At 37.0% G+C, this 12,779-nt stretch overlaps 1 protein-coding gene across 3 annotated transcripts; it reads left to right on the top strand.

The window, feature by feature from the left end:
* Positions 1-1,638: 1,638 nt before the first annotated feature.
* Positions 1,639-12,487, top strand: smpx (small muscle protein X-linked). Of its 3 annotated transcripts, none has more exons than XM_063873766.1 (5): positions 1,639-1,762; positions 5,525-5,585; positions 7,890-7,976; positions 8,843-8,995; positions 11,742-12,487. In XM_063873766.1, the coding sequence occupies exons 2-4, from the start codon at positions 5,550-5,552 to the stop codon at positions 8,990-8,992; spliced, it is 273 nt and encodes a 90-aa protein (XP_063729836.1). In that variant the 5' UTR covers positions 1,639-1,762; positions 5,525-5,549; the 3' UTR covers positions 8,993-8,995; positions 11,742-12,487. The 3 variants fall into 3 exon arrangements, with proteins under 3 accessions (XP_063729836.1, XP_063729835.1, XP_063729837.1); XM_063873765.1 differs by lacking the exon at positions 1,639-1,762 and adding an exon at positions 1,770-1,991; XM_063873767.1 differs by lacking the exon at positions 1,639-1,762 and adding an exon at positions 2,282-2,478.
* Positions 12,488-12,779: the final 292 nt, after the last annotated feature.

Raw genomic sequence — 12,779 nt, 5'->3', positions numbered from 1 at the left:
TTTTTTCACTTACTCTTTTGTCAGTCGTGAATTGAGTGGCATGTAGGCTATTTTTTCTAACCTTGTGAGTCTGTATGTGTCAACATGGCAACATGGTCTTGCTAAAGTAGTGCTGAGTACCTTGCTACAGTAGTTGTTTATTTTGCGCAATAAAGTCCTTATCGTGCCAGATGAAATCACGAAACTTAACAGGTACTATGTGGTTGAGATATAAATGAGGGCTGAGTTTAAAGATGAGTCTGTTCCAACTGAAGATCTGTAATTGGCATTATAGGAAGTGGCACCCCCTTTTTCTGCCCCTGGCCTTATTTGGCTATATGGCCGGTGTGATCCCAACAATAGTTGCTTGTTCAGCAATTAAATGACATTTTTATACATTTTATCAGACATCTTACTTTATCTTATCTTAAAGTATCTTAACTTATCTTATCTTATTTTATAAAATAGAATATACTTGATCAATCCCAAATTGGGAAATGTTTTTGTTGCAGCAGTATGAAAAACAAGTATTGCACATAATTAGGCATTTTTAAAAAAGAGTAGCACACAAACAATTATTCAATATAAACATCTCTAAATAGCACATAAAACAGACCTAAAAGAGTGAAAATATGTCCATAAGTTGATCGTAAAGAAAACATATGTGAACTATTTGACAAATAAAACAGTATTGAAGGGCTAAATGACAGCTAACTCAGTATAAAAGTGGGATATAATTAACATCTAGTTTGCAAGAGGGGCATATTAAATTAAATATAAATGTAAAATGTACAGTGAGAATTTACAGGTCCAGTTAACAAAAGAGAAACTATGTTGCAGTAAGTTCTCGTCCAGCCATTAGCTGATGCTTTGTACTGTGTAAAACGAAAAATTCAAATGTACCTTTTTTAGGTTAAAAAAATACTTCCTTTTAGCGAAACCATGGTCTTTTACTTTACCTCACATAGTTGTTTTTGTTGCCATAACATAACCAAGAAGTTATACAACTGTATTCTTTCAAGAGTCAACTGTACAGTGGACAGACCATGGATGTATACAGAGATACAGACATACAGTATATTCTAGGCTCACTGTTTGCCAATAGGCCATAATATATCCAAACCGAGTCCACATTTGTGAATCCTTAGGAAGATGACGTGACAAGAAACTATTTTACCAGCTGTAAGATCCATATCCACAACCCACCTGAAAAGCAGCCTCAGACTACTGTAATTAAAATGTCCCAGCCTACTCCAAAAACTTCAGCCGTCTAGATTCAATAGCAGGCCATTCAGCTGTAGCATGTTGTAAAACACAATAAATACATTAAGTGATGATGGTGTTTATCTGTAATAGGTGAGTGTTGTCCTTTCCAACAAGTAGGACCAGTGTGTGAGTGAGATGTATTTGCATAGTCCCAAATTTGTAACAAGGCTACAGCTCACGTCTATTCATTTTACTACCTGCACACATGGACTAGTTTCATAGGATCTCTGCAGTTTGATGCCATGAAGGTGGACAACTCTAGCAGAAGAACACATTTGTAAATCCCTATAAGAAAGGTAAGTTGAAATACTGACAAGAATAAGAGTCAACACATTTATTTACAAAAACACACAGTGGCTGAAAACGTAGTCTAATTCTCTCATGATGGGTCAGATTCCTCTCAGGGAGGAGCTTCCTGTCTCTCTGAGCCAATCAGGACGAGCAGAAACAGGTCAGGTAGCCAAAGAGGACCTCAGAGAGAGCGCAGGCAGGGCAGAGCAGCCACGCACGCCAGGAGGTAAGAGAGCACACACATACACACCTTTAACTCTGTCAGATCACAGTTTCCCTCTGAGCTTGTAGATGTATCAGTGTATAGCGTACATATACCAATGTATGTGTATGTGTGTTTCTGAGTTTTTCAGTGTCAGAGCAAAAATAGGCCAGGGCAATTGCAGTCACTGGTGCTTTAAAGATTCAAGTGTCAGGTTTTAATGAAGATGCAAAAACGAACATAGCATGCATGTGTGAGTATCATTTACACAGCCTGTTTGTGTTTTGAATGCTTTGATGTGCAATATGTGATTAAAGTTTAGTCTGCCGGTTAAATAGTTTCTCTCTTTTTAGTATTTGATTGAGTCTGAAGTTTGAAAAACATTAAAAATATACTTCAGTTTAAGATATCCAAGTGATACTGTGTGACAATGTTTTGGTCCGTCACTCAGCGTGCCCATGTGTGTCCAAGGGTGTGTGTGGATAGAAAGCAGGTCCCTTCTGTGTAACACTCTTCTATTTATAGTCAGAACAAATCCCAGATATGAGAGGAATCCTTCCACCACTTACGAGGCAGAGCAAGAGAGAAACAGAGAGGGTGGAGAGAAGAGGATATGAGAAAGAGAATGAAGGAGATGGAAACACGTGTTTGAGAGAGGGGTAAAAAGAGTTATTGAACAAGTGAGAAGTCCTACCGTTCCAAATCAAGCATTAGATAATACAGTAGTGTGTCATCAACAGGTAAGCTATATGATTTGTTTTTGTGTAGGTGATTGTGTTTGAGAGTCATTGAGAATGGAAAAAAAGGCATATACATAGTATTTTGTAGTTCCCTGGTTGGAAAAAGACCGGTGGTTTCCATATAACCAACAATATTTGCAAATGAGAAGTTGAAGTTGAACTCTTATCTAGGCTCTCGATGAAACGAAACACTGGATTATTTCCATTTGACTTGTTTTCTTACTCCATCTCTCAGTACTTTTGTATATTTCCTGCCAGCGAAACTCAACTCTATTCTCAACGGTACTTACCGAAAATCTGTTAAAAAGAAAAAAATGGGTGTAACACTTTTGGGGAAGATGCTATTCATTTTTTGTCAAGGGGGCTATGAGGAGAATGTTTGTACACTACAAGCCCCCAGAGAAGAGTGAAGAAGAGAGGATGGGACTAACAGAATGAGCAATTTTCATAGGAATGACTGGCTCCAGCCTTCAATGCATTCATGGAACATTCAAACTAGAACCAGGAGATTATTAGTTTAGATTAGCGAACACTGGCTTTGCTCTGCATTCTTGCCAAGAAATAGACGTAGTAACCACAGCTTTTGTTTGGACTTCATTATTAGAACAGAACCACTAGAGGTGTGAGACATTTGGGTACTTCACAATAAGACTACCTTTATAAAGGCTTTACGAATAGTTTGTAATTCATTTATTCATCAGGTTGTGAACACTTTATAAATCATTCATAAGCTTTTATAAGACAAGAGATAAACAAAACATCAAGATGGATGGGGGAGAATCAACTCAGTGAACAACAGATACCAAGGATGTTGGCTGATGAAGAAGACAAAGTAAGCTAGGTAGCCAATATAAGGCTAAGTCAACTTACCAAATAGTGAGCCTGTGTTGATGTATGAAAACTATGTTAGAAGTGGTTTATAAATGGTTCTTAATAATTAATAGTGTTAACAACCTAATTAATAACCTAATTATAAACCCTTTATGAATCCTTTATAAGGGGAGTCTTATTGTGAAATGGTACTGTCAGTCGGACAAAGCTTTCTAAGTCCAGTCTTTATGCTAAGTATGGCTTATCGCCTGCTAGTTATAGTTTTATACTAAGCCTACATATAGGTGTGGTATCTAATATTTTGGCAAGAAAGAAAACGAGTTTCCAAAATGTTAATCTATTGCTTTTAACAAAGACAATACTTGAGGTGTACATTTGCATAGGATCGACTCCATTTTGGTTTCCCTTTTGAATAGGATAGGATAAAACAAATAATGCTTTCTTTAGGACATAGTGCTCCCAATGACAAGGTTAACATACTTTCCAACAAGCAGATAAATGTTGATTCTCCATTTTACTTAAGTCTGGTACCATGCTAACATTTGCAAATAAGTAGCTCAATCCTAAAACCACATCTGTGGCTGCAAGTGTTTTTAAGTAAACCAAAGTTATTACAACTAAGGGAATGTAAAACGTTATGGTCTAGGGATCATACAAATGAGTGAAATCCAAACAATACTTAACATATTTCACAATTAAAGCTCATGTTAGCCATTGTAAACTGACATCACTAGCCTCATTATTGTTAATGAAGCAAAGGAAACGCATTTCTTTGGTAATTCACAAGTTGTTCAGTTTGAAGCTGTAGATCTCTAAATATTTGTTTGCTTTTCATATTCAGTAAGATAACCCATTGAAACATGCTGTCACACTCACAACAACAACATGCTGTGCCTCAAAGAGCCTCTCCGTTAGGGGTCTGCATTGAGGTTTGAATTGTTGAAGATTTAAATAATTCAAGGAATGACCGTGCCTGTGCTTATTAGATTATGCCAGTGTCACATAGTCACACAGTATGTGTAAAGTGAAAGGCTTGTGAGCATTTGGGGGGCATCGGGGGGCAGCTGCTACTCCCAGCCAACTTAAATATCATCGCAATGTGTAAGCACATGAGTGTGTCTGTGGCCGTGTATTTTGGGGTGTCTCGGCTTTTGCTCTCATGTCAAGGACAGCAGAGCTTTTACTGTGTGTTGTTACACAAACAGCACCCTGGCAACGGTAACTAAGGACTGCCATAGATCGCAGCAGCAGCAGCAGCAGCCGGAGGGCCAGGGACTTTCTTTGGTTCCCTGCTCTGCTCTGAGCCACTTAGTAGATAACATAAATAGGCCATGGAAACTTTTTACGATTAGGAACCACTTGATCTGTAAAACAAGAGGAGGAAAGTCTGAAAAGAAAATGGAAAGAAGTAGACAAAGCGTAGACCAATTTTGTGTATTTCTAATAGTGGGTTTTATTAGTATCTTGTGCTTGATGATTGTTTGGTTTTGCCATTCTTCTATTTTCTATTGTCACAGAGTTACCACAACAGTAACCCACAGAATTCAGACATTGCTGGTCCTTTTAAATCATACTGTATTTGTAAAACTCCATGAGCTAGTCGAGCACGCCACCTATGTCTGACTTTTTTATGTTTTCAGCTAACTCAATGTAAAAGGAAAATGTTCTTAAAAGGGTTTTAAATATCCACTGTGGGTTTAGGCTTTAAAAGCACTGTGATTTAAGTTAGTGATTCGGGTTACAGTTAGATCACTAACCTTGACTTTAACCACGTCTTGTAATATGCTGTGATCTTTAACATTATGTTACACCAGAATGGGAGTTCATGTGGTTTGTAGATATTTGAATTGAAGCCAGTGTGGTTAATAACCTAATATGAACCTCTGGCTGCTGTTCCTGCTCAGTAAAAGAAGAGGACCACATTGAAATTTCCTTTAGTCCATGCTCGATGCAAATGTTCTAACTCAAACACTTGCTGAACGCTGTTGCACTTTTATTTTGACATTCCCTGCTCTCTCCCTCTCATGAATGATTCAGAGGACAGTTCCTCCACCTGCTTGTCTCTGTGAGAGTCGCTAAGCAACTGAAATGTTATCCCGTCCCTTTAAAACCCCAGAAACAGACTCCCAATGCCCCCAACACGCACACAACTCACGCACGAACACACACACACAAACACACACAGCTGAATGTCTGTGATCTGTGCTTTCTCCAGGTCAGTGGACTTACCTGGGGGGATTATGTCCAAACCTTCGTCCAACGTTAAGGCCCTTCAGGTAAAATATTTGTGTGCACAATATGGTATGAATGTGTGTACTGCATTGAAACGTAACTTTGTTTTACGCCTTGATGAACATCATGTTTTAATTACAATTACACAACAAGAATACGGAGTAAAACTGCATTAAAGGCACAATAACTCTCAAACCTGGGGAAAATAAGGTTTCCAGATATAAGTATTTATTGGCAAAGGCAAGTACAGAGTTCAGACTGTGCATATTACAGTTGTATCGAGGCTTTATAAGTGCTGAGTTTTAGCGAGGCATAGGATGAAGAGTTGTCTGTATCACTGTGTGTGTAAATGTATTTGTGTTGAAATGGCTTTGTGCGTGCTCAGGGAGAGGGTTTCTTCCATGGTCCCTCTCTTCTCATTGTGCTCATTTTAATGTCTAACCATGGGATAGGCATCTGGACGGGGGACTTTTGAACACAAATACAGTACTGTACATACATGAGGTTTTTCGTCTCAGCACTCCACCATTAGTTCAAATCAGTCACAAACAAAAACAACAGCACACATTATAATCATTTTCATAAATAAAAACCTTCGTCTTTAAAAGTTCTATATCTAGTTGTTCCTACATCTATTTTATCTTTCACATTTTTAACAAGTATACCATCTTCCAACATTGATTTTTAACACAGCTATTTTCCATTTTCTTCAACAGGGGGTCAGAGTTACTGCAGAGGGGGCGCAAAATTATTGTTTGATGACATTATTGAATACTCCTTATAAAAATGACCTGAGTAGAACAAATACACTTCACTGACTGGCTCCATAAATTCCCACTAAAAAGTGAAATCAATGTGAATTTTAATTTAGCTGACCAATAAGGACAGTAGGGGAGACCCAACCAATAAAATGAATGAATCAGCGTGCTTTAGTATCTTGCTCAAGCACACCACAAGTGCAGGGTGGCTGCTTAATAAAGCCATACATTGATTGGTCTGCTATCCAATGAGACCTTTTCATATCTCTGAAAGCCAGCTTTAAAAAAAATAAAGTATTGTTTATCGACAAATGTAGGCCAAGTTGTATTTGTCTGATTGATCGGCATACAGCCAGTACCAATCTCTATTATTACCTCAGCCTTCTCCCATAATATTACCCTGTAGCCTATCATCTTTTTATTGCTCCAAAAGGCAAGCAATAAAAGGTACATTACATTTCTACACCTTGTGCAGTTCAACTGAAGCATTTTCTTCCCAAATGTTTCCAGTGTGGATAATAAAGTCTATATTGGACTTTCATGGATTTTACTTTTCAGATAAATATATTATATTTCACTACATTTGGCCCCCTTAAGTAGGAAGGCAGAGTATTCACTTCAGTGAAAATAATCGATAAATAAGCAGTTAATGTAAATTAACTCAAGTAATTAATCGATAGGATTTAAATTAGAAAATGTACACGATGATTCTTGTACATAAAGACTGTTGTGGAAAGTGGAAACAGCTAGTGTGTCTGTACGGACCAAATAGCAAGTTATAACATATTATCATTTAGCTTTAAAGGTGCTGGTAGATTTCCATCAGAGGTAGCCTAGCTGCTCTCCCAACATTTATGCTATGCTATGCTAATCCTGCCCCTAGCTTCACCTATCAGACAGATATTAAAGTCTCCCTTTGCTCTCGGAAAGAAAGCAAATAAACTTGTTTCTTTAAATGTCAAATTATGACTTTATATCCAATTCAGGGTGAAATGTTCCTTTATCCTTCGGTTGGAACGTCAGTAGATGATTATTGATAGCTTGCTAAGCACAAGACAGTTAACAACCCCAGCCAAAGCTACTTTACAGAGATACAAATCTGAGCAAACGTGCTGCGGTTGAGGCGATTTCTTCCAGGCTTTTAAACCTTAATGTCTGGAAAAAAAAGTAAAAGCCATCATCCTCAGTGCCATACATCACACTCACTCTCTGTACAGCTGTACAGTATGAGAATATATTGTATATACAATACAGTACATTACAGTACAATACAAAAAAAAACACATCAAATCCAAGTGACAGGATGCTGGAGACAGGCAGCAGTTTAACATCAAGTAAGCGGGCAGATCGCTGAGCTCTGTGTGTGTGGTGTGTGGTTGTGTGTGTGTGTGTGTGTGTGTGTGTGTGTGTGTGTGTGTGTGTGTTTGTCACATTTTCATAAACACACAATGCCCTTTTTAAGGACACCATGATAACCAGGAAGTAGAGGCTATAATCAAAACAAGGGGTTTGAGGAACAGCAGGTGTACATACATACACACACATGCGGAGAAAAGCAAATGTGTTCAAAGTGCTCTCTCTGTCCGTCAGGCTAATTTGAACATCCCGATGGGAGCTCTGCGTCCAGGGGCGGGACATCCTGTCAAGAGGAGAGAGGAGACAGTAGACATAGAAGAGGTAAGAGAAAAACTGAAATTACACACACACAAACAAAAGTGAAAGAACATATTTACCAGTTGGAAGAAAAACATCACTATATAGCTTTTGTCTGGGAACGACAAATACGTTCACTGTATTGTGCTTATTTTACTCTTATCTGTTTTTCAGCTTACTAAAGTTACATAATATAATGTGACATATAAGAAGTCTGACTGGAGTATTTTTGGATTGCATTAACCTACAAAACACATGTCCGGCCATGTGCTACTGCTTCATTTTCCATCAACGTTGTTCACAGCACTCCCTGGGATAAATGGGAGGCACAATTCTGCCATACACACAGATAACAGGAGCTTTATAAGGATAAAGTTAAGAAAAAAGATATTTAAATATTAAATCTTTAGATGGAGAAAGTCTGCGATATTGGTTTAAATCATTTTGTCAGTTAGGCTGGTAATTATTTAAAGTGTTCAACTGTAAAAGATAAAAGTTTGGAAGAATTGCAAAATGTAGCTTAAGCTGAGACTTGCTGCAACTACTGTATCTCGCAAACTATTTGAAAGTTTGCCTTTAGGCTCTATTGTTGTTTTGCAAACTTAACATCATATTTTTTCTCAGATTAAACAGTTCTAGGGCATAATATTTTCACAAGGTTACACACATTCCTATAAACCTCTAGTGTAATGTCAACAGATAAAACAATTGTCATACCATCTTGGTGGTAATGGTAAAACTACTGTTTTGATAAAGTAAATGTTGCTAAGCGTAGTGAATTTTGAAGAAACAGCAAGCTATTTCCCTATTTTTTCCTCGAACTTATCATCATCTTCCAAAAGAATAACAGTATTCATAATAATACTTCTGTTTTATTTTTTTATCCCCAGGCTCCTTTACCAGAGGAGCCCATCGCCGCAGCCCAGACGCCAGAGGAGAAGAAGGCCATGCCGGGCGCGGTAAAACTGCCCGGTCCTGCTGTTAACCTGTCAGAGCTGCAGAACGTCAAGAGCGAACTACGATGGGTAACCAAGGACTAACATGTAGGTGGCCATATCAACAACGTCAAATATGCAAACATGCTTTCTATGTTCAAATTATAATTATAATATCATATTTATACATTTGTATATGTTTTTCTTCTCCTCACCTCAATCAAACCAGATATGATGTTATAAGAAAAGATTCTCGCATTTTGTGCTCATTTGCCTTAAAATCATTCACATACAAGAAAATGTACAATGCATAGTGACTTTCCTTATAGTTTGGGACGATTTTGACCAAAAAGGTTAAAAGACCATTATCAATAATCTAAATAGGGTTTTGGGAGTTATACAGAAACTAAATTATTCTTACAATTGCAGAACAAAAACTCCAGTCTAACATTCTGTACATATTTTACACAAATGAAGTGCAGGAAACAAGAGGGATCTTGAACTAAATTACATGGTGAGAACTAAATCCCCCAGTATAGATCAATGTATAAAGAGAAAAATGATTAAAAAGTACAAACAGATTACCAAATGACTTAACCTGTATGTCCCCTCACAGCATGATGTGAAAAGGAGCCAAACAACATGTGGTCCTTAATCTTTGCTCGAGAACAATTCATATTTTAATAACGCTGCCATGAAGAAGATAAAGAACACAAAATCAATATTTTTTAGTCAGTATTTAATCATCACTTAAAACAAACTAAAGGTATTCAATTGTTATCGCTAAGTTTTTTCTAACCAAAATGAAAAGACGAAAACTAAATAAATCTACTCAGTAATGAAATAAATAAATAATTGGAACTCTTCTTCCATCATACTTAAAAAAAGCACACTTTTTTAAGTACAAGGGAATATTTGATTGATAACCTATATAAATAATTGTAACGTTCTTTATCTTAAGGTTTAACATCTATTCTAATTGACCTTTCTATACAGCGGAAGAGTCCAAGCCTTCTGTACTGAATATGGGAGAGTAAAGATTAAACCTTTAAATCCAAAATAGTGTTGTTTATATCTTTATGAAAATTAAGACGCTATCAAAAACCTGGACATAGACAGCAAGACTTTCAGGGAATCCTGTGTATTTCTTAGATTGTAAAGGTGTCATTTGTTCATCTGTTGATCTGACAGCTATTTTTGAAGTGCAAAAATAAGAAAGAATGCAAATCAGACACACACGAGAGTGAAAAAGCACAAAAGCGAATTCAAAAACTCAGTCACCAGCTCTTCATGAATTATGCAAATCCAATCCATGAAAAGTTGAATAACTATCTACTGAAACAAGAAATACAGGTCTTCAAATCCTAGAGTCCTACAGTTGATTCATTTTAATCACACGAAAATTGTGAGAAATTCTGTCAATATTACTCAAAGCCAAACTAATATTTATTTTATTGTCATTCAAGACAAGGAAAGGCATCATATCTTCATATTTGAGAAGCTGAAAACATGAATGATTGCTATTTTCCAAGATAATTAAAACTTTATAAATTACGAAAGGTTCAGATATTAATTTGCAGATTATTGTTTCACCCATATCATTTCATAAGAATCCTAGACAAATTAAACAACTACTATCTGTTTGCTTGTTAAATAATATTACATGTCCATAAGTATATATTGAATCCTGGTACAATACAGAATTTTTGTTTTACCTCTTATATGAGCAAAGTGTTGCTTCAAGAAGGAAATATTTTTCATCCTGACCCAACAAGAAACGAAAATACTGAACATTACGTCTTTGTAGGGGAACAACTACTTGCAGTGGTTGGAAGTCGCCACAGGGGGACACTGTGGGCTGCACAGTCTTTGTTTGGGTCAAGAGGCGTGTGTGTTTATGCCTCTGTGTGTGGGCAGGAGGGTTTGAGTCAGGCTCTATTTTTACAGCTTTTAGAAGTGTGTGTGTTTTAGAAAATGTGTGTGAGCACTGAGGGGCAGTCTGTTCTGTGACTTTCTCAGCGGGACGCAGAAACCACAACATTCAAACACGTTGGCTGTTCGGGCCCTGCCTTAACTATGTGGGTGTGATGTGTAGGAGATAAATGAGAAAAATGGTTCAAGTTATATTACTTAACATGTTGCTCAATGGTGCCATCTTACATTGTACATTAATTTCATGTCCCACGACTGCATCATAACTAGCTACAATTTAAAACCAGATCATTTTTAAACCACTATGGAAAACTAAATGTTTTTTTCATAAAAGAGCAAGTCATTTCTCAATTTATAATTAATGAGCTTGGAAACCTTTCTGACATAGCTTGAAGCAAGCATAATCATTTTAACTTGAAAGAGAAAGCAAAGCTAACTACCGTAATTTAGCATCAACGCCCAAAATGCAACATTTAAAGCTACCAACGAAATTCCCAGGCTTTTATAGTATTAACCTCCCTCCCAGCCTCTTGTTTGTATTCACTATGCTCTAGTGTAACATTACATAACTAGCTCTTTGACTCTATCCACTGAACTTGAAGCCTGAATACCTGCACTGAGAATTCTTGTATGAATAAAAGTTGAGTTTTGAGATTGACGTAAACAGAAAATGTTTCAGAGGGTAAGGGGAGATCAAGATAGAGGAAAACTAAAATCGAAAAAGGTCAAGAGAGAGATGAGTGTAGACAGAAAACAGCCGATGGATCAACCAGATCTTATATCAGGCTGAATCACTGAAACCTGGCACTCTCCGTGTCACCCTGGCTCTTTGGCTGTCCATCACGGGTCAGCAGCTCTGAGAGCCTGTGAATCCCAGACAGAAAAAAACCTCACGGTGTTTTTATCTGTCTCTTTCCTTCAGGATCCCCAGCAAGGCGAAGGCAAAGGAGAGATAATCTTTACAAACAGACTTGCCCACTGCCACTGAAGACTGAGCAAACTACAATCTAATCCCAACATGTTCCAACAACAACAGCTCTCGAGAAGCCAATGGTTGCAGAAAATGTTCAGCGTTTAACCAAAACCACTACGACGCAGGCATCCATCAGTCCTCTAAAGGTCAAAGCACTGCAAATATATTTATCTTCCCATGTCAGATAGTTGTGTCACTACTGTAAATTCAAACTTGAATCATAGTTTGTACAAAGTGAATGTGATAAAGCAAGATATTCTGGCTTGCTTTTGCTGCAGAGGAGACTCAACCTAACTCAGACTTTTAGAAGTAAGTGAGTTGTGTTGCAATAACAGCATATTCTTCAGCATAAATTCTTTGTTTTATTTAAGTGTTTTGAGTGTTTTAAGTCTAAAGTAGCTGGCTTAGAAGGACATTTGTTGTACAAATAAAGAATTCAAACTGATTCTCCTTCTTTATGATGACACTTACTGTCTATACTGTCAAAACTCCCAACCACGATTCATAGTGAGGATTTCAATTATATCATAATTTCTAAATGTTTAACAATTTGAAAAGATGCGATGGGAGTTCATTTCAACTGTACTGTTTTTTTTGGCAGGGGAACTTTAATCTTTTACTTGTTTTATTGTTGTGATTCCCAAAAACTGGTATCTTTGTGAAAATGTTGCAATAAAACAATATGGTTCTAAATATCAACTGTTACTGTATGTTCATTACTAGATCTACTATTACAGTAAAGGAGAATAGAGGTTGAACATTTGACATGTTTTTCATTTTTCCTAATCACTATGAAATACTTGCTTTATCTAATTCATTTTAATTTGAAACATCTGCCTCTACAGGTGGCCATTTTGATTCCATGATTGCATCCACACTGATATACAACTATTGGATGCCCCACATCTTAAAGTTCTCCTATTATGCCATATTTGAACAATACATTATAGGGCCATATCTACACAAAACATGTCTCTGAAGTGTTTT

Source organism: Eleginops maclovinus, chromosome 21, assembly GCF_036324505.1.
Source record: "Eleginops maclovinus isolate JMC-PN-2008 ecotype Puerto Natales chromosome 21, JC_Emac_rtc_rv5, whole genome shotgun sequence".
Classification (NCBI taxonomy): domain Eukaryota; kingdom Metazoa; phylum Chordata; class Actinopteri; order Perciformes; family Eleginopidae; genus Eleginops; species Eleginops maclovinus.
This window is presented reverse-complemented; position numbering and strand designations above follow the sequence as displayed.